The 23,557-nt window shown below is 40.5% G+C and overlaps 1 protein-coding gene across 1 annotated transcript; it reads left to right on the top strand.

Moving 5' to 3' along the window:
- The first annotated feature begins 3,067 nt into the window (after positions 1–3,067).
- Positions 3,068–20,268, top strand: hacd2 (3-hydroxyacyl-CoA dehydratase 2). Its single transcript, XM_012868500.3, has 7 exons — positions 3,068–3,276; positions 6,793–6,910; positions 7,287–7,305; positions 9,853–9,941; positions 10,517–10,638; positions 17,113–17,291; positions 19,987–20,268. Exons 1-7 carry the CDS (start codon positions 3,152–3,154, stop codon positions 20,067–20,069), a joined length of 735 nt encoding a protein of 244 aa, XP_012723954.2. The 5' UTR covers positions 3,068–3,151; the 3' UTR covers positions 20,070–20,268.
- Positions 20,269–23,557: the final 3,289 nt, after the last annotated feature.

Genomic DNA, 23,557 nt, shown 5'->3' with positions numbered 1-23,557 from the left:
AGCCAAAGGGAAAGAGTGGCCTCTAGTGGCGAAAGAAGATATTCCGTTCCCAGCTATCAGTTTCTAAAGAGCACCATAACTACATCCCAGTTGCCCAATTCAATTCCCAAAAGCGCCTTTTGTCAATAAAACACAGACTCTTGATTTCAAATCACATACTTTTCTACCCGCTAGCTTTATCAAAACACAGAAAATCAGACTCAAAATTAAACCATTCTGTCAAAGAACATCACATGTTTGTAACTCATATTGTGAATAAATAACATTAGAAATGCGTCCACTTAAAAAAAAAAAAAAAAAAAAAAAAAAAAAAAAAAAACTAGCAATTGCTAGCTCTGCAAATCAGAATTAGTTCTATGATTTTTGTTCCCCTGCCTACAGGACACACAATGTACCACTTGAATTTAGAGCTGGGAAATATGGACCAAAAACTATCACAATATTGTTTTCTGCATTGAACCGTTCCAATATTTATCACAAAGTAGTTTCAAAACAATAATCAAGTTTCTAACACTGCATTTTTTTTAACAACAAACTGACAGAACAAATAAAATTCAATTATTAAAGATGTTTTCAGAAACTGCCAGAAATTAAATACATATAATTCTCATAGAGCTTTTGTGGCAAAGTGTGGATTACAAGTAAGCAAGTAAATAAATAAATAATAAAAGAATTTTAAAAAAACAAGAACAAAGAAAATCAAGTTTACACTGCTGGTTGTGATCCCTTCTACATTTTGTAAAAATTCCTAAATAATGGTGAGCCCACATACTGCCTGATACGCCGCACGTGTGATTTGTCCTGTTGACTTCTAAAGCCTGGCCTTTATCACTAGTATTGTCATTTTCTGCTCCTCAATAAAATCTCAAGGTTGATTTATTGCCCAACACTACTTGTGTTGTTTGGTTTTACCATCAGTACACTACGTTCATCATTCAAGAATTGATTGTTGGCATGAAATGTTTAGATTCTAAGCAAAATCAACAAAGTTGTTTTCCTTTACTGTATACAGTGGAAACTGGAAATTAACAGTTTGAAGTGAATAAAATAAGGATGATCAAAAGTTGCTAAAAAAACAAACAAACTATGACTGGACAGTACGTCAGAGAGAAGAGGTAAAACAAACAAAATATTCCATTCTCTGACCTCTCACATTTGGCACTATCCGTGGAAATACACTAGGGATAAAACAGCTTGCAGTGTCAGATCCACCTCTGGCTGTGTTTGGCTGCGATGTTGATACAGCAAGCAGACGAGACATCTGGCCTTGTGGCTGATGATCCCAGACTTTCCACAACCACACATTTTAATACCTCTCCGTTGTCGTGTTCCTTGGCCAGATCCTGTTCCTGTGCCAGGTGTCCCAGTCCCACACCCTGCTCTTCTTTCCAGCTCCTCTCCCCAGGTCTTCTTCTCACCCAGGGCTACTTTCTCTCCCTGGTCCAGATGTTATTATTTGTATTCTCCTGAGTTCCATTTCTACATATCGGTCACCAATGTCCCAGATTTGAAAATGTAATGACAACTGTATTGGACAAATGTCTGTTAGCAACTGAAAACAAAACTGTGATCTGTGGCAACTGACTCCACAGATACCATTCCTGCAATTATTTAGATGAGTGGTTTTTAAACTTTTATCAGTAAACCTCCAGCCAATATCAATATATCAATATCTTTGAAATTTTACAGTGTTGTGTTATGTCATGAAAACAATAAAAAAAAGAAAAGATAAAAGATCTGATCAACTGACACTATTTGATTGGCTGAAAGATACAGTGTGATTATGTTTTTTGTTTTCCTGTCAAAAAGTCGACATTTCTAAGTTGGGAGTTGGAAATTTCTTTTTAAGAATTTCTATAGAAGTTGGAATTTCAAGTGAGAAAGTTGAAGATTTATCACCGACCCCAACCTCAAAATTCAATATGTTTTTCTTATGTGTATCACTTATGTTGTATTCCATTTGCAGTCACAACTCCGAAATCCCAGCTTCCGATTAGAAAAATCAACTTAATCAGACTTTCCCCTCAGAAAATCCAGGATTTTCTTTAAGGCCAATTGTCAAATCCAATATGGCAGCTCCTTGCATCAACAACAGTAAGCTGTGACAAAACATGGTTATTTTACAAGACACAGTTGTAAGAGTGCATCTAAAATCAAAGTTACATGGATCAGCTGCAACTATGAACCAAACTAAGTAAAAGTGGAGTTTGCATTTGGAAATTACAGCTTTAAAGCACATTTATACGAGGTGCTACGAACAAAATCATAGCTTTCCAGGCCTAATCTTTTTTTTTTTTTTTCTTTTTTTTTTTTTTACATTTTGGAATCCAGACTTCTTTGACACCGTGTTAACTGGAACTCGGGTTTACCCGATGTCCTTTGATTTCCGAGGCAAATGGCAAATGCAGCGTTATTGAGAGAATCTGTGGATGATCACTCAAAGCTCCTGGTAAATGTCTATTCTCTTACCCCAAGTTGAAACTGGAACATGGGTTCAGAGTGTTCCTAATGAACACGTAGTGTAGCAACGCTTGCCTTCTGTTATTTTGATGTGTTGAGTCCCGGGGACACCCAATGCCCAAGTAGCTACCAGCATTTGTTTCTTTATCAATGTCCACTTCAACACAGTCAATTTGTCTGTCTTTATTTACCTTGCAATACCTTAAAACCAGAATTTCCACTGAGCACCACTGAAGGTAGCTCAGGTACCTCTGACAGTTTATAAAACAAGAAAAGTTGGGAAACAGGATGATTTTTAACAGACTGTAGGGGGCGCGCTTCTCGTTCACTGCACTCAGATCAGGAGACAAAGAAAAAAGTGTTTGCTCAAGATGGTTACCTTCTATTTCCTCCACTATTTGTACCAAAGTCTTGTGTGAGACAAAGGGACTATAGGTGACTAATGATGTTACAATAAATGTTGATAATGTCTACATATGGCTCAAATAAAAGGTAAATGCGTGTACTCAAATGTTGCTTAAATCCGTATAACGTCTTTTTAAACGAGTCAAAGCAAAAGCGGAAGTGAAGAGAGGCGACAATCTTGTTTCCGGGCGATGCTTCGAGCATTGGCCCCTGCTCCCTTCCTGACTCGGTGAAGCTGACAGCCGCCGTCGCGCAGGACCAGAGACCGTTTTGGGGGGTAGGAGTCATGTCGGCAGCTGCTCAAGGGACCAGCAAAGCGGGCCACGGTGATGTGGCCTCGAAGAAGAAGAAAGGACCGGGCGCCCTGGCCACGGCCTACCTGGTTATTTACAATGTTGTTATGACAGCCGGGTAGGTAGCGTGGTTCCTCGTGCTAACACCGTGCTTCGCTTCTGCGCCGTGGAGCAAACCGGGACTGGCTCGGCACGAGAGACCGTTTCATCGGTTGTAATATGCTGACTTAGAACTGCTCCTGTTGTCGTTCAGGATTTAAACAAGACAAGCCGCGCGACGTATTATTATTTATTTATTTTTTTTAGAAATTGACTCAGAATGTGCGCGCGGCTTCCGACAGCTTACGCCGATTAACCGAGTGAGACCGAAGAGTCCCCACCGGGTCCCACGTTAAAAACATTGAGACAGATGGTTCATTGTTTGCTCACAGCGTGCGTACGTCCAGCACCGCGTTTCTAGTTTCATATGTGCACTCATTTATTTGGTGAGGGCATATGCATAAAATGACATATAACCGATAAAAAAAAAAAATGAGTTAGTAGAGATTTGTCTCTAATGGGAAATAAGACGGGCACCTCGAAAAAGATAATAGAAACACATACATTTCGATATATATATATATATATATATATATATATATATATATATATATATATATATATATATATATAATGGCATATTGAGAATCAGTTTTACTGTTCCTAATAATGAACGAACGGTTTGATTGCTGTGATTACAGCTTCTTGCATGGTTCCCCTGGTATTTCCACAAGTTTCTTCTTTCATTTGTTCCTTCCACAGACTCTGGCTGCACCAGATTAAAAAACATGAATATGATTTCCAGTCCACTCAGAGAAAACATGCTTGTAGAATAATGATAAAATAAAAAACACACTTCAAACTCCAATCTGACAATAGTATAAATAATTCTATGACTTACTCACACTCATAGTTGAAACCTGACGTTGACATGCGCTTTATGATTAGAAGTTTTTCTCTAACAGCAAATTAAACATAATTAGGATAAGACTACAAAGATCTCAATTTCTATCTTCCGCTTTACTTCTGTACTCTATTTCTGTTGGTTAAATGGTAAATACCAATGTCCACTGCTAAATATGTTGCAATCATCTGCCATGAACCATCATTTGACAGTTACACACACACACACACACACACACACACACACACACACACACACATATATATATATATATATATATATATATATATATATATATATATATATATATGAACTGAATTTATTGGATCTAGGACAGTTTCCAGTGCTTGATGAGGCCACAACAGCCAACCAATGAGAGGCGTGCCTGTTTGAAGGTCAGCCTCTTTACCCGTTTCTTACAGGAACGCTATGAACAGGCGCAGGCAAATATTCAGCCTTTATCTTCACAGAGAATTTAAGGGTAATGTCCTGCGCGACAGCGGCCTACAGTCAAAGACAGTTGCTTTTCAAACAGTATTGCACTTTGTTTCGTAAATAGTCCAACATCAGACTTGTCGTAACCCTCCAGATAAGCAGCAGGAGCTAATAAATCCCTCTACGTGTCCCTTTTTTTTTTTTTTTATTACTCTGATTTTTAAACTGTTGCACAATGACAGGGTGGGCGTTGTTTTCTGACTGTCCCGACCTGTTTGGTCACATTTCCGCCGCTCAGTACCGATGCCCCGCCATACAGGGCTTGCTTTGTAGTGGGGAAAAAAATGTTTGACGTTACAGGACTTGCAAATTCTTGCAATTATTTCCTTCAGTGTTGCTCATTAGGCCTTTTACTGATTTTTATCATAGTCTAAATTTGTTGCTGCAGCAGACAGACTCATGCCAAACACGCGCTGTAAAAGAGTAATTACGAGGCCCTCGCTTTTTACCACAATAGGCCGTCTGCTTCTGTGCTGAGACATGATCATTTCCTTGATATTAGGTTTGGGCGATATATTGACTTTAATCGATTAATTCGAATTTACAATGTTTTTAAGATTAATATCTGGGAAATCTGGATTTTCATTTGCCATTGAACTCATTGGGATTCCATGAAGGAGATAGCATGCAGTGCTGAATATATGTTTAAAAAAATATGCAAAAGCGAAACTATACAATTTACACATTTTATTTTAATTTGTGCAAATTGCTACAGATGGTAGAGGGTTGCCAGTAGCTTTTCCTGGGTGTGCGCATTACTAAGCAGTTGTGGCCATTTTACTCTTCATGGAGTGATCCTAGTGTAACAAGCTAATAGCAGCTAGTTGGTTAGTTGGGCTGATAGTTTTAGCTCATGTTACTCTGCCAAATGTCGCTTAAAATCGTTCTAATAACAGAAGGCACTAGGGGCAGGTAGTTATAGTGTTTTTTTTTTATCATTATTGGGATACATAATTGATCATAGTAGTGATTGGGATTTATCTTGAGAGAGAAATGTTAAAGCTTGTGGTTTATTTTATTTTTTCCGCTGTTGATCACTTTTAGTTTCTACATCATAGGGCTGGACAATAATTCAATAACAACATAAATCGACTATAGAAGAAAAGGGTCAATAAAAAGTTCAATAGAATAACAGTTTTCCTTCCTTTTGTATTCTAGTCTTATAGGTTAATATTACTGTCATTACATCCTCCCAACCAGTCACAAACGCAGACTCGGACTTAAAGAGTTCAGAGAGCACGTGTTCTTTTTTCTTCTTAAAACGTGTTTGTGTGTCTGTATTAGGGCTGGGTATCATCTAGGATGAGCCGATTCGATACGATTCTCGATACACAGCTCAGCTTGATTTGATTCCAATATCGATATTTATTACGATATTGGCTGATTATCACCAAAATCAGCCAAATATTATGTTTATGTTCTATTTATTGATCACAGACATATTAACAGGAAAATAAAGTGCATTTGCTTCAATGCATTTAACGTGTCACAGAAACAAAAATGTGCCCAAACATCTGATTTTAGGGACAAAGGAGCTTCTAAAATCGTGTCGGCCGTTCCACAAATTCGTCTCACTCGCTCTCCTTCGCTGTGAACTGTAATGGTTGCGCTGTAATAACGCCCCCTAGAGGTTGGGAGGTATATCGATATTGAAAGCCAGAATATCGATATTAAATCGTTTTTAAAAATATCGATATTAATCTTTATATCGATTTTTATGCACAGCCCTAGTCTGTATCTAAAAATAGGTCGCTAAGGTACACCATAACACGGCCAGGGCTGCACTTAAAATACATGTTTTGAATTTGTTGCTAATTATCGATATCGATCAATATGATTTCTATTTTATCGATATACTTTTTTTCCTATATCATCCAGCCCTACTACATCATCTAAACAGCCAAGGATGTCATTTAGGGAAAAGCGTAGAAACATGCTTTCAGGTTGCCAGTGCCCAGCGACGGAAGGCCAGGGATGTAGAGACAACCTATTTGCTCCAGTCACTGTCAAACGTGTTTATTTCTGAAAGGAAAGACATGCTTCCTGTTTAGTTCTGCTACTCTGGACCTCAGGCTGGACTTTCCTTTACGTCCAACGTCCTTCCGTTGGACACTCGTCATTTGCTAACCTGATCAGATGGTTTCTGAGATAAGTTTGGTTTTGGGAGTGTAACTGTGTTGTCGTCTCTGCTTCCAGGTGGCTGGTGATCGCTGTGGGTCTGGTGAGAGCCTACCTGGCCAGAGGAAGCTACCACGGGCTGTATTACTCCATAGAGAAGCCGCTGAAGTTCTTTCAGACAGGAGCTCTTCTGGAGGTCAGAGAAGCACTAAGACTGAGACGGTGCTGTCTTTTCAGAGTACAAGGCATGACGTTTCTGTGGTCACTTGTTTCAGCTCAGTTAGAAATGGTTCTGTTTAAGGATGCAAGCTTGTTTTCTGTTAGCGGTGAGGTGTGGAGCATTCAGCCAGATCTCGATTATTAAACTGTACACATTACAAGTTCATATATCCTCGTATTAATGGGAGTGAAAACATCATCAAATTGTTTGTGTGTATTCAAAATAACAATTGTGCGTCTAAACAGAACCTATAGTAGCCAGCGTTCTGCAATTAAGGTTGAAACTAGCTACCACTGAGCTTGTGTTTTACCTCTAGAAGCACATTGAGTAATTTTCTCTTTTCATTTCACAGATCTTGCACTGTGCTGTAGGTGAGTGTCTGTGCAGTTCTCCTCCTCACTGTCCCTGCTTTCTGTTTAAGGATGGAGTTGGTAACAGTTTTTTTTAAGGCCATCAAACCATGTGGCCCCTAAACTTTATTATTAAAACACAAAAGGCGCATCAAAGTCTAAGCTCTGAATGAACTGCTCAGAAAGATTAGAGGACCGCTTTGAAAAGACATCGGATCTCAGTTGAAAGAAAGATCTGGAATCAGTATAATGTGTTAGGAACTAAAGGACGCCACGTCGTTTGACCGAAACGAGGAACCCACAGGGGTCTCGATCCGAAGTCACAGAGAAACAGGCTAGTCAAATTGTCTTGCTAATTTTGTCGTTGCAATAACTCCGAATGTTACTCAATAGTTTGTATGACCCCCTGCGTGCTTGTATGCATGTCTGACTGCTTCAGGAAATGCTCCTTATGAGATGAAAGGATGGTGTCCTGAGGTATCTCCCCCCAGATCCTGACCAGGGCATCACTGAACTCCTGGACAGTTTGAGGGACAAGCTGTTGGACCTAAACACGATGTCCCAGAAATGTCAGTCAGCTCCTCTATCCTCCAGGAACTGCCTGCCTACTCTTCCAACATGAGGGTGGGCTTTATCATGCACCAGGTGGCCCTCAGGACTGACTGTACCAGAGAAGGGTCTAACAATGGGTTTAAGGATTTTAAACCCATTGTAGATACCTAAAGACAGGGTCCCTGCACAAAGGAGCAGATACCGGTCTTGCTTATGGGCCAAAGACTTCTGATGGCCCCGTCCAGCTCTCCTAGAGTAACTTCCTGTCTCCTTGAATCTCCTCCATGTTCTTAGAGGGGAGTGGTGGCCTAGAGGTCAGAGCATTGCACTTGCGTCCTGGAGGGATTTGGGTCCGAATTCCAGAGACTGCTGTTTTGGGTCCCCGAGCAAGAACCATAGCTCCAGGATGCTCCCTGGGCGCTGCACAGTAGCAGCCCACTGCTCCCTGAGGGAAATTCATTGATGTTGCAGTGACAAAGATCCTGATTATTAAGACTGTGCTGGGAGCAAAAGGCACGTACTGATGTACCATCCTGGTGGAGCCGGACTGCCTGTGCACCACAATCCGGTCTAGATATCGCCTCATGCTACCAGTAGTGACACTGACCTTGGTCAAATTCAAAACTACAGCCTCCAGCTGCAGAACCATTCCTGTTTTAGGAGTCGTCTCATTGTTGCCCCTTCAGTTCCCTTGTTGTTAATTTCATTAACATCAGCACAACAGACACTGATTAACAACCCCTCCACTACAGACTAGATCAATAACCAGAAGTTTAACCGACTCTGATTACAACGCGTGCTCCTATTTTTTCATCAGTGCGTGTGTATAGACCAAACTTAATGGGAGTTCTTGGTTTTAACTCGTTTAATGAATAGGGGCATCTGACATGCCAATCACCATCCAGAATCCATCAAGAGAAACTTGGCTAATGACAACCTCTGGCCTCTTGACTGGCGTGTCTAATTATTAATTGACTGAAAATGTCATTCACATGTCTGTAATTACTTTATGACCTTCAGGACCACAGGAGAACCAATCGAATCTGAACATATTTCCACCTAAATGGTGTTGTCCATTACCTTTTGTTATTTTTTTGAGCTAGCTGACCTTTCCGATTGTAAATAGGCCTCTGCAGAGTAAACGGGCACCTCTGGCCGTGCTCTGGCTTGTAAAATAGACGTCTTCATTTGACCAGTCGTCGAACAGCTCAATAAAATCCTCTTGAGCGTCTGACGTATTTCCTGTTTGTCATTACATTTATTTGAGTTTTTGACACAAGCAAACATTGTAATTAGCAGTTTAGGCCCAAAAGTTGTTTCATTGACGTCAAACAGCAGGATGTAAGTCCTCGGCCAACGTGTGTTTGGCCTTATGGGCATCGGTGAAGGCTTTCATGTTGTTGTTGATGTTTTTTCTTATAGCTGCCACTACAGTCAGCATGTATGAGACTGCTAGCTGGTCTGGCAGCTAACATTGTTGAGTCTAAACAACAAAGACAAGGGTCTGAAATCTATATCCTGCTGCTGTGACGCATGTCGGAGCTAAGGTTTGAAGCCTATATGGGAAAGTAACCATTAAGCCCTACAACAGCTGGTTAAAGAAACACATCCTCCTGCTGCTTAGACATCAGGAGACTTGACCGCTGGTCGATCCCTAGTTGATCTGAAGGAGGACACTTCTTCATCATTAGCCAAAGAACAAGGAAAAATACTTTTTACTCAAGTCAAAACCGTCACTAATTCTACCCAGTCACCTTTGATTGCTCAACTATGGATAAACTGGTTCATTACACAAGACCAAGTTCAGTCAGAGTTATTTGCTTTGAATTAACTAAACTAGAGCAAATAAACTAAACTAGCGTTTATTTGAGTTTGATGATTGGTCTCTTGGTAAACAGGAAATGTATTTATCCAGTGGAGAACCAAAAACAGTTGAGTCGGTAGGCTCCATGAAAGTGGAGCTGAGCCCCAGTTTGCTTTGCAGTGTTTAAAGTCTCATCTTGATCTCCACTTCAGGAATCGTGCCGTCCTCTGTGGTCCTGACGGGGTTCCAGGTCATGTCTCGGGTCTTTCTCACCTGGGCGGTCACTCACAGTGTCAGAGAGGTACGTCGACTTCGTTTACATTTTATAACCCAGTGAACTAAATCACCTTTTTCTCTATTTAAATCGTTTCTCAAGCAATTGTACATAGCTTTAAGGATTTATGTGGCAATATGACCAGCTGGTGTACTCTTTGTCCTGTTCATAGATTGGAGGAAAGTACAAGTGTGAGTAAAAGTAGGAGATCTCGCTGGAGGCTTTCAGGAATGACTCTATTAGATCTTAATATTCTAAATAGTATGTTGTGTAGCACTGACCTTTTGATTTCCTGTATGTCTGTTGTGCTGACAATCTTCTTGAGCCGTCCAGTTTCTCTCTAATGCAAATGCCTGTCAGAAGAGCTAGTTTATTTTGTTTCTGAAACAAAGTGTGCTTGTCTGTCTAACATCATTTTTTAACTCGATATCTGAAGAAAGTGCCCATGAGCCTGCGGTGTGATCTGTTCTTAAAGCATCTGAAACAAACAGCATGGCCCTTGTTTTTGAAACGTCTAGAGGACGTTGCGGCAGAGCGACGCATGAGGCGAGCCCGTTTGTGTCCGTGTCCACCACCCACCGTGGCTTTGCTTGTTTGCGTAGGTACAAAGTGAGGACAGCGTGCTGCTGTTCGTCACAGCCTGGACCGTCACAGAGATCATCCGCTACTCTTTCTACACCTTCAGCCTGCTTAATCACCTGCCGTACCTCATCAAGTGGGCAAGGTAAACACGTCTGCCTCGCCGATGATTAGATGTTGCAGGATTGTTCACACATTTTGTTACAGTACAATCTGATGTTTCAACAAATCCTCAAGGATTTTATGTTATAGACGGACAAAAACATGTTTGATCCTACAGTGGAAGAAAACTCATACGGGATTATTGGACTTACTGAACGGTGTTGTGTGCATTTATATTGAGCCTCTTTCAATTTGATACCCCTAAACAACATCCAGAGCAGCCAATTGCATTCACCTGTCACTTAATTCGTAAGTAGTCCACTTGCATGTGGTAGAGTTGTCAAAATAATTAAGATTTCAATATATTCATTCCTAAAAATTTTTTAAATATTCAAAGGTACTGGTTTGCATCATAATTGATATAAACTGATCAATTTGCGTTGCCCAAATTATGGCACTTCCCCCAGCAGCAGCGCTGCAGTAACAGAGACACAAGGCCCCTCCTCTCACTTCCATGATTACATCAATAACAGCATAATTTTTTATAACTTTATGTTTTAAAATGTGAATAAATCATTTATGGTGACTACATGCACAGAAAATCATACGCAGGCCTCTTAAGCCGACAAGGCAAAGACAAAGGCGTCGTTTGGATGAACTTTCCCTTTGAAGCATATGGACAGGAAAAAAATAAATAAAACTACTGACCGATGCTACATGCTAACCTGGCGCCTGATGTTTGAGAGCAACATAAAAAGTCAGTAAAGCTCCAGGAATTTGCAACAGTGAAGTACTAAACCTGCCGAACAACAAAAGCTTAAAGCTATCTGTTAAGAATTAGCTTCACGGACAGCCCAGTGACGGGGTTGTGTCAGTCCGATCTCCTCGTTGAGGTGCGCTTCACAGGTGCACACTTCTAAACCCTGTGAGTCAGTGTGAAAAAAAAAAAAAAAAGCTGATGGCCCAGTTGGCTACTTAATAGTAAAGCAACAAAACGAACCGGTGCGACCCCTGTTTGTTACCTCTCCATTTAGTTGTAAGGCCACCAGGGGCTAATGTGGCTAATAATAACAGGTTATGGTAGAGGCAGAATGAACCCGTAGCAGCCTACCATTCTTCTATTGCTGATGACTTAATAAAGTATTGAGGAAAACATCCAGGAAGTCATAAATCGCACAGGGCTGCTGCTGAATATATAGACCTGATCCTTGTTTGCACTGTAAAAATCTGTTTTGTTTGGTCCATGTTTGTTTTGAGCACAATTTATTTTAGCTGAAAGTGATCCTTTATCTGTCCCTCAGTAGTAAATTTTATTTGTATCAACATCAGATTGACAGGCTAATGAAAGCACGCAGTTACACACTAAAGATAAGTACTAATTATAGTAAAATAAAATGACTGAATAAAGGGTAAACACTTCCATAAAGGATATTAACACTTAGTCTGTTATCTTGTCTGATGTTTTGCCAAACAGGGAAGTGAGACTTAAATTAGTTATTTCTCTGAACGAGGGCTGAATTGTCCCCCTACTTATTGGCTTTCCCCTAATTAAGGAAGCTAAAATATTGTCATATCGTAAATTAAATATATTTGCTCTTAATCAGAAATAAACCCGTGCCTTCGAAAAAAATGTTGCCGATGTATTGAAAATGGTATCAAGCATGGAGTAGTTCTCTCAGTTTCGTGTCGAATTGGACATTTTAGTGTCTGGTGTGTAGTTTGTTCTTAGTATATATATCAGCTGTTCCAGGAAGACTTTCAGAGGTTTGTGAGAGAACATTAATAACCAAACAGCATTGTGGAGATGAAGGAACACAGCCTACAGCGTCTGAGGTGTATGAACACTTTAATAAGGCTCTGTGTAACCCTGGGTACTATTAATAGCTTTACAATGTGTTTTTGGTTCGCCTATCTGTACACCCACTCGTGTTGTGTTTGCCGTTGTGTATTTGCACGGTTTATCTGAGCAGCGTTTTAGTCTCACAGGACATTGAGCACATAAGGGGCAATGGGCCGATTCATTGTCCTGCTCAGTAAACTTTGACACCTAAACACGAGCCTTAGCTGCTCCAGTGAGACGCGGAGGATAACCAGTTATGGACTGGTCAGTGATAATTCAGTGCTGTCCATTCCCAGTCTGCATTAAACGTGACCTATGATGCTTTTAAACATTTAGAATAAGTCTGTGGGCTATGCAAATCATTCATTACATTTTTTCTAATAAGATAATTAGATTTCACCTCCTAAGCTTTTGCCTATTTTGAGCTCCTTTCAGAACGAGCTGTTTTTTTATTTTATGCAAATAAGCTGCAACTGGCCACGCCCCCAATTCAATATTTACCCTTGCACTTCATAATAATGGCTGCCAACAGATGCACAACGATACAGCTGTACGTCTTTGATCCTGAGTCAGACCCAGAAGCAGGGCCTCCTGCACAACCAGCAAGGATCAGCCCAGTCAACACAAAATAAATGTATACATACAATTATTATTGGATTCATCTGTATTCAGATGTACCATATTAGTGCAGAAGAGAAATTGCATGATTCAATGATATGTAAAATGATATGGTGTTCATCTGATTTTCATACTTTGATGTAAGTTAAGCATACAGGGGAAAAACACCTTCTAAATCACGAAATAGTGTGCAAGTGCTTATTGAGGGGCGTAGTGTATCTTTCTGACATTTATTAATCAGACGCTCTGATCATGTAAGCAGCCTGCAGTCAGCTGCTTGTCAGACAAGCAGGCCGGAGGTTGGCAGCTGTAGTTTTAAAACGGCTGGATGATTATATGTCTTATATCTCTTCTAAACAAAATCTCGATATATTGCCTAGCCCTATTGGGGAGCAACAAGTAGGGGAAGGGGTTCAGTCCCATACAGCTGGAGAAACCTCAGATCACTCCTCATCACATCAATAAGATTTTTAAACTGTTATATTGGTGTGAAGGAAGATTTTAATGGTTTTGAAACTAACCGTTTAACGGATCTTGATACTGGTAACCAACGTATACATAAAGAATTAAAAACAAGTTGATACTGAATTACCGTTTCTGGCGTTATCGTTGAACTTGTTGAATTCAAATGAACTACGTCTACAGATGCGTCTCTGGTGCTTCTCAGTGTCCAGCATCATCATATAACTACACGACCACATCAACTCTACTGTGGAAAAGAAATAAACGCTGACAACAATTCTTTGTGCTTTGTATTATTAAAGGACCAAACCTCAGAAATGTTGACCTTCAGAAAGCCTGGAGAGATTTTGCTTAAGATCGTTAAAAAGAATGACGGGATTGTTTGTCCCTGAATCACAATTATATAAATATATATAGGAGTGCCTGAAGGTTATTAACTCAGTATTTTATTTGCAAGTAGTCAGGTTAGTCTGAATGAATTCTTTCTTCAACGTCTTAAGATTCCTAAATTTTTAACATTTGCTAAATGCCAGAATAATGAGAGAATTTTTAAAAATTAAATTCCTCAGTATTTTATAACATTGTTTTTTTTAAACTAAATGAGATTTTCCAAAATTGGAAGTATACCAGATTTAGACAATTTGTAAAAGCCCAGATGATGATGTCATAGGTTTGAGGGCTTCTCAGTTGAAGCTCGCTAGCCGTGTTAAGTGTAGGTTGTGACAGCATCATGTTGGGGGTTTTGCTCCAGAAGGAAATGGAGATAGAATCCGGATTAAAGCACGTTATATGAAAATATTGAACCAATATCTCCTCAAGACATCAGCCAGGAAGTCGAAGCGGGGGCACAGATAGATACATACATGACTTGAGAATGACAAAATCAGTGTTTTAGAGCGGCCTAACAAAGCCCCGATCCTCATCCCAGAGGAAATGTGTGTGCGAACAAGCTGACCCACAAGCCTGACTCTGTCTGGAGGAATGGGCCAGAAAACCGGCCCAATATTAAAACAGTCCTGCATGTGTTCAGGCTTAAAGCAGTGCCGCGTTTGCTGACCGGGCTGCACAGAAAGATGCTGTTTCATTCGACACTCGGGATCCTACGTGTGGTCAGGCCGTTACGGCCTTGGGGCGCGGGTTTGTCGGTCTGCGGCAGCGTAGGCTGCAACAAACCGGTTGTTTTTTTCCCTGCTCAGAGTTGGAGGACGGCGCTAGCAGACACTGTGGCTGCGGTCATTTAGATTGGGGATGTTTTGTCTGGGTGAAAATGGCATACATGCTTCCTCTCACTACTCAGTTTACCCTCTTATGCTCCAATTTGCATAGAAGCAGCAGCGGCGCCGGTGACGCTCTGTCGACTCTGTTGAACACAGTTACAAAACACGTGATGAGCCCCAAAGCTTTTGGAAGAGTTGTTTTTAGGTTTTAGTTCTCAGTTAAAAAAAAATTCATTGTAAAAAGGCATATTGATTATAATGTCAGCTCAGACCTGGTTCTTTGGATCAGGGATTTTCTGCCCCGTCGTTCAGAGGATCTGTGGTGGTGGAAAGATTTCTGATGTTGCCCTCAAGGCTCTGCTCTCTCGCCTCTTTTCACAAACAAATTTGTGATCAGTGACCAACGCTGCATTTTGATTAAATATGCTGATGTTGTGCCTCTGGTTGGATTACTATAGAAACACACTATACTATAGAAAGGGTCTGGACACATTAGGCTGTAAGGACAAGCTAGATCATAACGTAGTCAAGACAGAAGAACAAATTATGTGCCCTAAACAAGACCTGTTTGAAACTGTGGCAAATTTTAAATGCTTAAGGTCATTTCTGGACTGTTTGCTCCCCTTTTGATGAAAACTCAGACTAGATTTTTAAAGAATGGCTCACAGAGAATAACTTTTACAACAAAGTACATGGTCCTGGCCTCAGTCAGCAAACCTTCGAGCTCGTGTGCAAAGCTGTTGTTAAGTTTTAACTTTTCATCTCCCTGCATGGTATGGCCACTCTCGCTTTAGACTAAAAAGCTTCTGAGAATTGTTGCAGTGGCCAGTAAAATGGTGGGAACGGCACAAAAAGCCTTGTCTGAACTTTCTACCGGAAGGACAAAAAAAGACACTAAGGAATATTTTAGCAGCTAGCTGCCATACTCCTTTTTTTGTTGTGCACGTTTGAACCGGTGAGCTCAGGAAGGCGTTACATGGTCCCTCTGGCAGCTAAAAACATCTATAAAAAGTAATTCATCTCCAGGGCAATAAGCGTTCTTAACCAAATGAAGTGATGAGATCTAACCACAGTGGACAATAACGTTTTGTTCTTGTGTAATGCGCCATGTTTTTGGTCTGTAAAATCAACCCTCAACAAAAACAATGCATGAAGTTTTGCAAGGCATTCTAATAAGAGAAACTTCAACAAAATCCACAAAACATGGTTAAAACAGTGGGATATGTCGGCTTTTTAGAGGCAAAAGCGTTCTTGTGCTATAGGAGAGAATCCCTTTTTTTTGCTTAACATGTTCGTGTCGTCTCATTTGACTGCTTGAACAGACTCGTCACACGTTCTTCATTAAAACTGTTGTGATGGGAGAAGTGACAGTTTATGAATACTTAATTCAGTTCAAATTCTAATATACTTTATTGATCCCAAAGGGAAATTAAATAGCGTGGTTAATGAAACGGCCCCAGAAACACTCTTTAAACCGCTCTATCAATGCTGTACACAACGCCATTCGCATCCTCTATCTGGTGCCACTATGAAAATCAACATCTCTATCTGGCTAACCGGGTTTTTCTGCGTCTCCCACCAAGGCAACAGTTGATAAGTGCCTCCCTCCCTGCAGTCTTTGTTGCTAGGTAGCAAATGAGGCCGCAGCTATATTGGTATTCGAGTTTCAGTTGAATTGCACCCTAAGAGACAGAAAATTGGCCGCGCATGTGTGGAAAATGCAGGATCAGGAGTAGATGGTTTGGGGCGTCGGATAAGCAGGAGGTGCTGAAGTTTTTCTCCCCGTTCTCCCACTTTGATGTTTATTCTCTCTGTAGAGGAAAGGCAACACACCATGCCGCTTATATCTAATGCCACGCCTGCACTTGTTTTCCTTCAGATAGTCTGGGGGGGAACAATTTAAAACCAGAAACGTCCAGAGGCAGTTTTTTTTATTTTTTATTTGCTTATTAGGTGTATTCATCTTTACTGTAATTAATTCTTATGACGTAGCAATATCCATCATAAAAGTTGGTTCATTCTTGCTCCATTCTCCGTTTCATAATTGTCGGTTTCCCTGCAATTGTTTTTAGAGAACTGCCCCTTTAATCCACAGCACGCTTTCAGTCCATGGTTATATATTTTTTATCCGACAAGATAAACCAACCCGATATTTCTGGCCTTGGCACCATGTGTTCTCCTCTGCTCAACATAGTTTTTTCATTTTTTTTAACCCATCTTTTCAACCCTATACCACTGATCTCTCCTCTAGTGTGGTGCTGGCTATAATAGCCATGCCGCCCACCTCTCCCTCCCTCGCCGTAGAAGCAATCAATAATAAAGGAATAAGCTGGATTATTTATTTCCCCGTGCCTTCTCCGTCTTGAATCTCTGACTGCAGGTACACCTTTTTTATCGTGCTGTACCCGATGGGAGTGAGCGGGGAGCTGCTGACCATCTACGCCGCCCTGCCGTACGTGCAGAAGACCGGCCTGTACTCCGTCACCCTGCCCAACAAGTACAACTTCTCTTTCGACTACTACGCCTTCCTCATCCTCGTCATGATCTCCTACATTCCTCGTAAGTAAACACGCACGGTTAGATTTGTACGTTTTCATGATGAGGCGCACTCGGGGAATGAATACGTTTTGGCATGTAAGGTGCTTTAATTGGACTTGATAAAAAGGCAGCAGTTGTCTGTGTTAAAACTACGATGGACAACCTAACTAGGATGCATCAAGCCTCTCATTATAATCCCATAGATTAAACGGATGGTTTGAAGGACAAAAAAAGATCTAGCTAATCTATAACTATGGCCAGAAATGATAACAGAAGGTTACAGCAATGCATGTACATTAATATCCATTTAGGATACATGCTTTTTTTTTTTTTTTAAAGAAGTTTCACAAAGTTATCAATCTATGTGGAATGGGTATGCTTTGAAAAATACTTTCAGATTAGATTCAACTTTGTCATTACACAGGTACAGGTACAAGGTAACGAAATGCAGTTTAGGTCTAACCAGAAGTGCAATAGCAGCAAGTGCAGGATAAACAATGGTTCCATAAGTACAGGACATGGGTTTTTACTGAATAAATATAGAGATGGATACTATTATAGACAGAATTTTACTGAAAGATTTGTCCTATGAGTATACTATATAGATAACTAGATGCCTAATAATAATAATAATAATATCTGGGGGAGTTTTAAACCCAGATCAAAACCAGTGATTGTTAAACCTAATATATGTCGGATAAAAATATTTAATTTTTAAACAGTAGTGGAAAAGGCTTGGAGCAAGAAACAGCAACGCATGACCATGACCAGCAACAGGACCACGTTTCAGTAGGCCATGGCTCCCCGGTCCAGGTTCAGATTTCCAACGTATATTGAAGGCAGCAGACAGCAGGGCTGGGCGATGTGACCATGTTGGATGGTGAAGGATTAGAAAATGTTAACGAGCTGCTAAAGCAGAGACATTTTCACATCATCTATAAGGCCCCTTTGTGCACATTTGCTCAGACACACGTTTCAGAGCAAAATAAACGTTTATATTGGTGGGACACAAAGCGTATTGATTTAAGTGTTTACCGTGGTAGCAGTAAAGAAGATGACGGCACATGTTCCTGGTTTACTGTTTACTGTATTCTAATAAAGCATAGTGAATTATCTTGTATTCACCTCGCTTCTAAAGTGTACCGACATTACGTCTGAGTATCACTTAAAGCAGCTCAAATACCACCAGTGGCACTTGTACACAGTTTGATTTACAACAACCTCGTAAGCATCACCACGCCACCTTAGATAGAATCAGACGTAAACTGATTCTTAGATAGGTAATATTTAGGGTTTTATCACCAGATTTAAAAATAACAACTTCCCAAGGAGAGAGTATGTTGGTTTTCTTAGTAAATAAGTTCATTAAACAAGTGATTGGAGCAGCTAGGCAACCGTTTATGTTCTGTCAACAAGTGGGTGTGTAACCCGTAAACGGATGAGCGAGGCTATAATGTTGGCCACTATATATCAGCTATTTCCTCCTGCTTAGCGTCAACAGATCAACAAAAAGCATCAGATCCTCGTCTCATAAAGATGGCTTGGATTTACTTCAGTCACGCTGACAGCAAACCGGATATCTCCTCGTGAGAGCGACTCCGCTACAACAACAAACACCGTGGCATCTTTATGTCATGAGATCTCGTCACAGTCACAGCTCTGACTGGGTTCTCCTTCCTGTGTGGAGATGGACAGCAGTTCACCCCGGGCCCTCCTCTCACAAACCGAGTTTCACACGTCTGGATGGGCTTTATTTGATTAAAATAATAATAATAATCTGGACATCCTGTCCTCTGTGAACAACACACACACAAAATCAGAAAATGAAGATGTGCAGAGAGAATATTGGTAGCAGACTGTATCAGAGGTTTTACGAGAACGGTTCCTTCCCCTAAAACAACTCTTTATGTTGACTCCGGCCGCAGCTTTTTCTGAGCGGGTTTTAAAGTCTAGTGGGGCGGCTGTTTGTGTAGTGAGGGCCGTTGAAACATTTAGATAAGTAATCACCATAAATGCCAAAGTATCCTGGCAGAATAAGAGTCTATACGGTTCACTTTACCTGTCAATGGGTTTTTAATGTCGCTGGTGTTCGTATACATTTAAAATTCACACAAACGTCCTTTTAGACCCTCTTCTTCTTGTTGGATGTTGGAAATCGTGTTATTAAATGTTTTGTGAAGAAGAAAAAAAAAGTTAATAATATTGCAGTATCACTCTTGGAAACTGAAGAAAGTAAAGAGCTCGGTTATATTCAGCTTGAACCATTTCCATTTTAAATTGTATTTTTTTTCCAGAATAAAATTTCATAATTAGCTCTACGTTAAGGGATCTTTAATCGTCCTTTAATGTTTAGCATTGCGCTGTGTATAATTATCAAATGTATCTTCCTGGAAAATGATGCTTTTGTGGTAATATACATTCAAATATAAATGAGGGTTACTGCTGCTATTATTCCCAGCTTTCCTGTATCACAATGAAAAGAAATCATAGCTCTGCTGTCAGATAGTTATCTTTTTTTTCTTTTCATCCTCCATTACAACAAAATCACTACTTACTTACTCTCGGCCCCTGCTTTTGCTGCTAATCTGCGACATGACTTTTAGATGTTTCAAGCTTAATCTAAGTTTAAGACGTCAGCCTTTTGTACAAATCCGCTCGTTTCGCTCTCTAAGGTGCATTCCCTGTAACGAAGCCTGTGCCCTGTATCTCCCCTCAGTCTTCCCCCAGCTGTACTTCCACATGATCCGGCAGAGGAAGAAGGTGCTGGGCCACACGGAGGACTACAGCAAAGTGGAGTGAGCTGCGCAGCGCTCGGAACGCTCCAAATGAGAAGAAAACAACCAAAACATCCCAGAAAGAACAAATCAGTGTTTTTTTTAGTTTTCAAACTGCCAAAAACGACCCCATAGATCATCCTGTTATCCACCCACATTATGTTGATTTCATTTTTCTTTTTTTTTTCCACAGCTATGTAAACCATAAAGTCATTCTGGATGCACTTGTTATTTTTGCATATTTATGAACAAATTCTGATTCCATCGAAGTTTAAAGGAACTGTTGACTTAGGTTAAGATGAGCTGCTCTGTAAGCATTGAGTTGGGCTTGGACACGGCTAATCTGAGCTGAATGAAGCACTAATCGACCTCTGACCTCCTAAGAAACGGCATTAAAGCGGAGAACAGACTAGGACCCCACCCCCCACACCTCCCCTACAGCAGGCTTTCTTTAGGCTGCAGTAACACACAGAATAATTTGGAGTCTAGCACTGAAAGTAGATGTCTGTAGGTGTTGCGTCATCCGTGTTGCTTTGTACACATTTGTAAGTTTTTCCATTTTGTGTAATTTATTGAAAAGTTTGGTTTAGTTCCATATTAGCGTAATAAACCCTTTTTCATCCCATGCTCGCATGATTGTATTTTGTTTTTTTCACTTTTTGGCTGTTTGTCTGGTTTGGTTTACGTTAAAATACAGCGCCTTGCAAAAGTACTCCTACCTGCGGCAGAATTTCCCATGCATACATTTCTGTATACCTTGGCTGGTAGACCAGCAGGTGGTTGGCCATAATTGTGATGCAGAAGGAAAATATATATATATTTTTTTTTAGAGATTTGAAATGTGTGATGCCCCTTTGGAATCTGCTTTGCAGAACCACATACCGTCACAATTACAGCCAAAGGTTTTCAGTGATATGCCTCTACCTACTTTCCACATTTACACTGACTTTTTAAACATTTCATCATTATAAACCGGCTCAAAGTCGGTCTGGTTTGATAGACTATAAATATCAGCCTTAAAGTCCTGCCACCGACTTTAGTTTGGAGTTAGCTGTGAGTTGTGACTGCTGTATTCCAGATTTAATGACCTTTCTTTGATCAGAACCTTTGAACTGCAGCTCTGGATGCGTGTTTAGGGTCGTTATGCTGCTGGATGTTGCACCTCTGCAAGATTTGAGTTTTATTTGAGGAGTATTTATTTCCATCCAGCTTCCCTGTTCCTGCTGAAGAAAAGCATTCCAGGAGCCTGCTGCTGCCACCACCGTGCTTCACTGTGGGGTTGTCCTGTTCAGGGTGACATGCAGTGTTAGTTTGCTGCCAAATGGAGTCTTCTGCTTGTATGTTATAAAGGCCAGAGTACAATTTTGGTCATAGCTGACCGGACGCACCTTCTTGTACACCCTTCCTGTTTTACCTGCACGGTTTATGACACACAGGACTACTTGCTGCTTTATAAAGCTCAGATTTGTGCGATGCACTAATAACGGTTACATCAACTGATTCTTCCACCCGAGCTGTGGGACTCTGCAGATCCTCCAGAGCCCCCATTGGCTTTATGGCTTCTGGTTAATGTCCTCCTTAGCTAGCCTGTCAGATCAGGTGGATGGTAATATCTTGGTAGGTTTTAGTTTTTGTTCATTAGAAGCTTTACAAAAATCCTGCTATTTTCCTTCCACTTCAGCTATGCAGCACTATTTCTTTACAAAATATCACTAAAACACAGACATTAGTGGCTATGACATGGGAACATCTGCAAAGTCCAGGGGCCTGAATGCTTTTGCAAGGCAGTGATCAGGTAGTTTTCACTCCTGCTGCTGTGAGTGCCGTCTTTTATGATCTCATTGTATATTTCTTCAATACATGTTCAGTTAAGTCAATTGTTATTAGATACAACCGTCTTTGAGTACAAATCTTTTTTTTTTTTGCTCAGATTACATTTTGTTTCCATATTCAGCCATATGTTGGTAATTAACTGAATTATTTTCTGCTTTTGTAGGTTTTCACCGTCTTGTTTGTTTATTTTTCTAAAGAAGTGGGACAGTTTGGCCTAAAATCAACTGATAGCACAACACTGTAGCAAAAGTGTTTTAAAATGAGAAGCTTTGATATGTAAGAACCCTGCATTGTAGCCTAATTTACTGTTGGATGTCTGCATTTGTTAACTTCTATTTTTTAAAGGGCAGAATTGCTGTGCTTAAAATGTGTGGTTCGTGTTGAGGTATATGAGATGAAGTAGCTAATATGTGAAGAGCTGGTTTGTCTCGTGTGTTTGGGATATTCTTTACTTCTGATCTTGTTTTTGTTTATTTTCTGTGGTGAGCTGAGCTGAAACTGTTCTCACTTGTTTGCTATTTCTACCAACCTGAATAATTTCTATTATATTTTGTTTTATTTTTAACGCTTGGGTTCCACCGGGGTACACAAATCTGATACTTCTCCCGATGTCCGACAAAGTTTGAGAGGGATATCTGTGTGAGTTACAGTTTCAGGCTCCCCAGAGATCTCATCCGTCATGCACTGCGGCAGCGAAGGATCCGATTATTTACAGCCGTGTGTTTTTTTTTTTTTGTTTTTTTCTCTCTCTCATAAAGCCACGCTGTTTGTAGCTTCTTTGGCTTCTTCTTTGAGACGGAAGTTGCTGTAAACACTGCCACCGGAATATGTGGATTGTCCAGAATGAAGAGCTGGTTTTGTGAGAAAAGCAAACTTCCGGAGCAAGTTGCCGGTCACATGGGAAGGCAGGAAATGTCAGTATTGCTCTGGCTATGGCCAACGTTTACTCCATGTAACGTATCTCGAGAAGATGCAGTGCCTTGAGAAAGTACTCTCGACATTTATTACATTTTGTCACCCGTATAAGATCCACTTTAATTGATTGTATGTGATAGACCAACACAAGGTGGCACACAATCTCAAAATGGTAAGAAAATATCAAAGGTTTTCCAATATTTAAATCTGAGAAGTGAAGTGTGCATTTCACTTCTCAGATGTCTCAGACGCCGATGAATCTTGCCAGAGATGCTCAATTGGATTTAAGTCTGGACTTAATGAAGGACTGGGTCCTTCATAACATATGGATATGCTTCGATATAACCCATTTAACTCTAGCTCTGGATGTTTTAAGTCTTAAGTCTTTTTGTTCTAAAAACATTGTCCTGCTGAAATAAATCTCCTAGCACCACGTTTCAGTGTGTGGATGGCTTTTCAGCGGGATGGGCAATGCTGGCTTTCCATCCCTCGTGGCGTTTTTACATATAGGCCGAAGGCTCATCTTGTGCCACAGTCACTTTTTAAAATAATGGATTGAAAATGGGTCTTTTGAAGCGTTCAAAGCTCGGGACGTTGTTTTATGACCAATATTTTACACGCTTCCCCAACTCCCTCCCTGACGTGCCTGCTGTGTTCGCGGCTCGTCCCGCTGCTGAGGCCTTCACAGAACAGCTTTATTTTCATTGACGTCACCTTACGCACAAGTGGACCCCGCACAGTGCACTCAACTTTATTTATTTCAGG

The sequence above is a fragment of the Fundulus heteroclitus genome, chromosome 7 (assembly GCF_011125445.2).
Source record: "Fundulus heteroclitus isolate FHET01 chromosome 7, MU-UCD_Fhet_4.1, whole genome shotgun sequence".
NCBI lineage: Eukaryota > Metazoa > Chordata > Actinopteri > Cyprinodontiformes > Fundulidae > Fundulus > Fundulus heteroclitus.
Note: the sequence above shows the minus strand (reverse complement) of the source record. Positions and strands in the feature narration are given on the sequence as shown.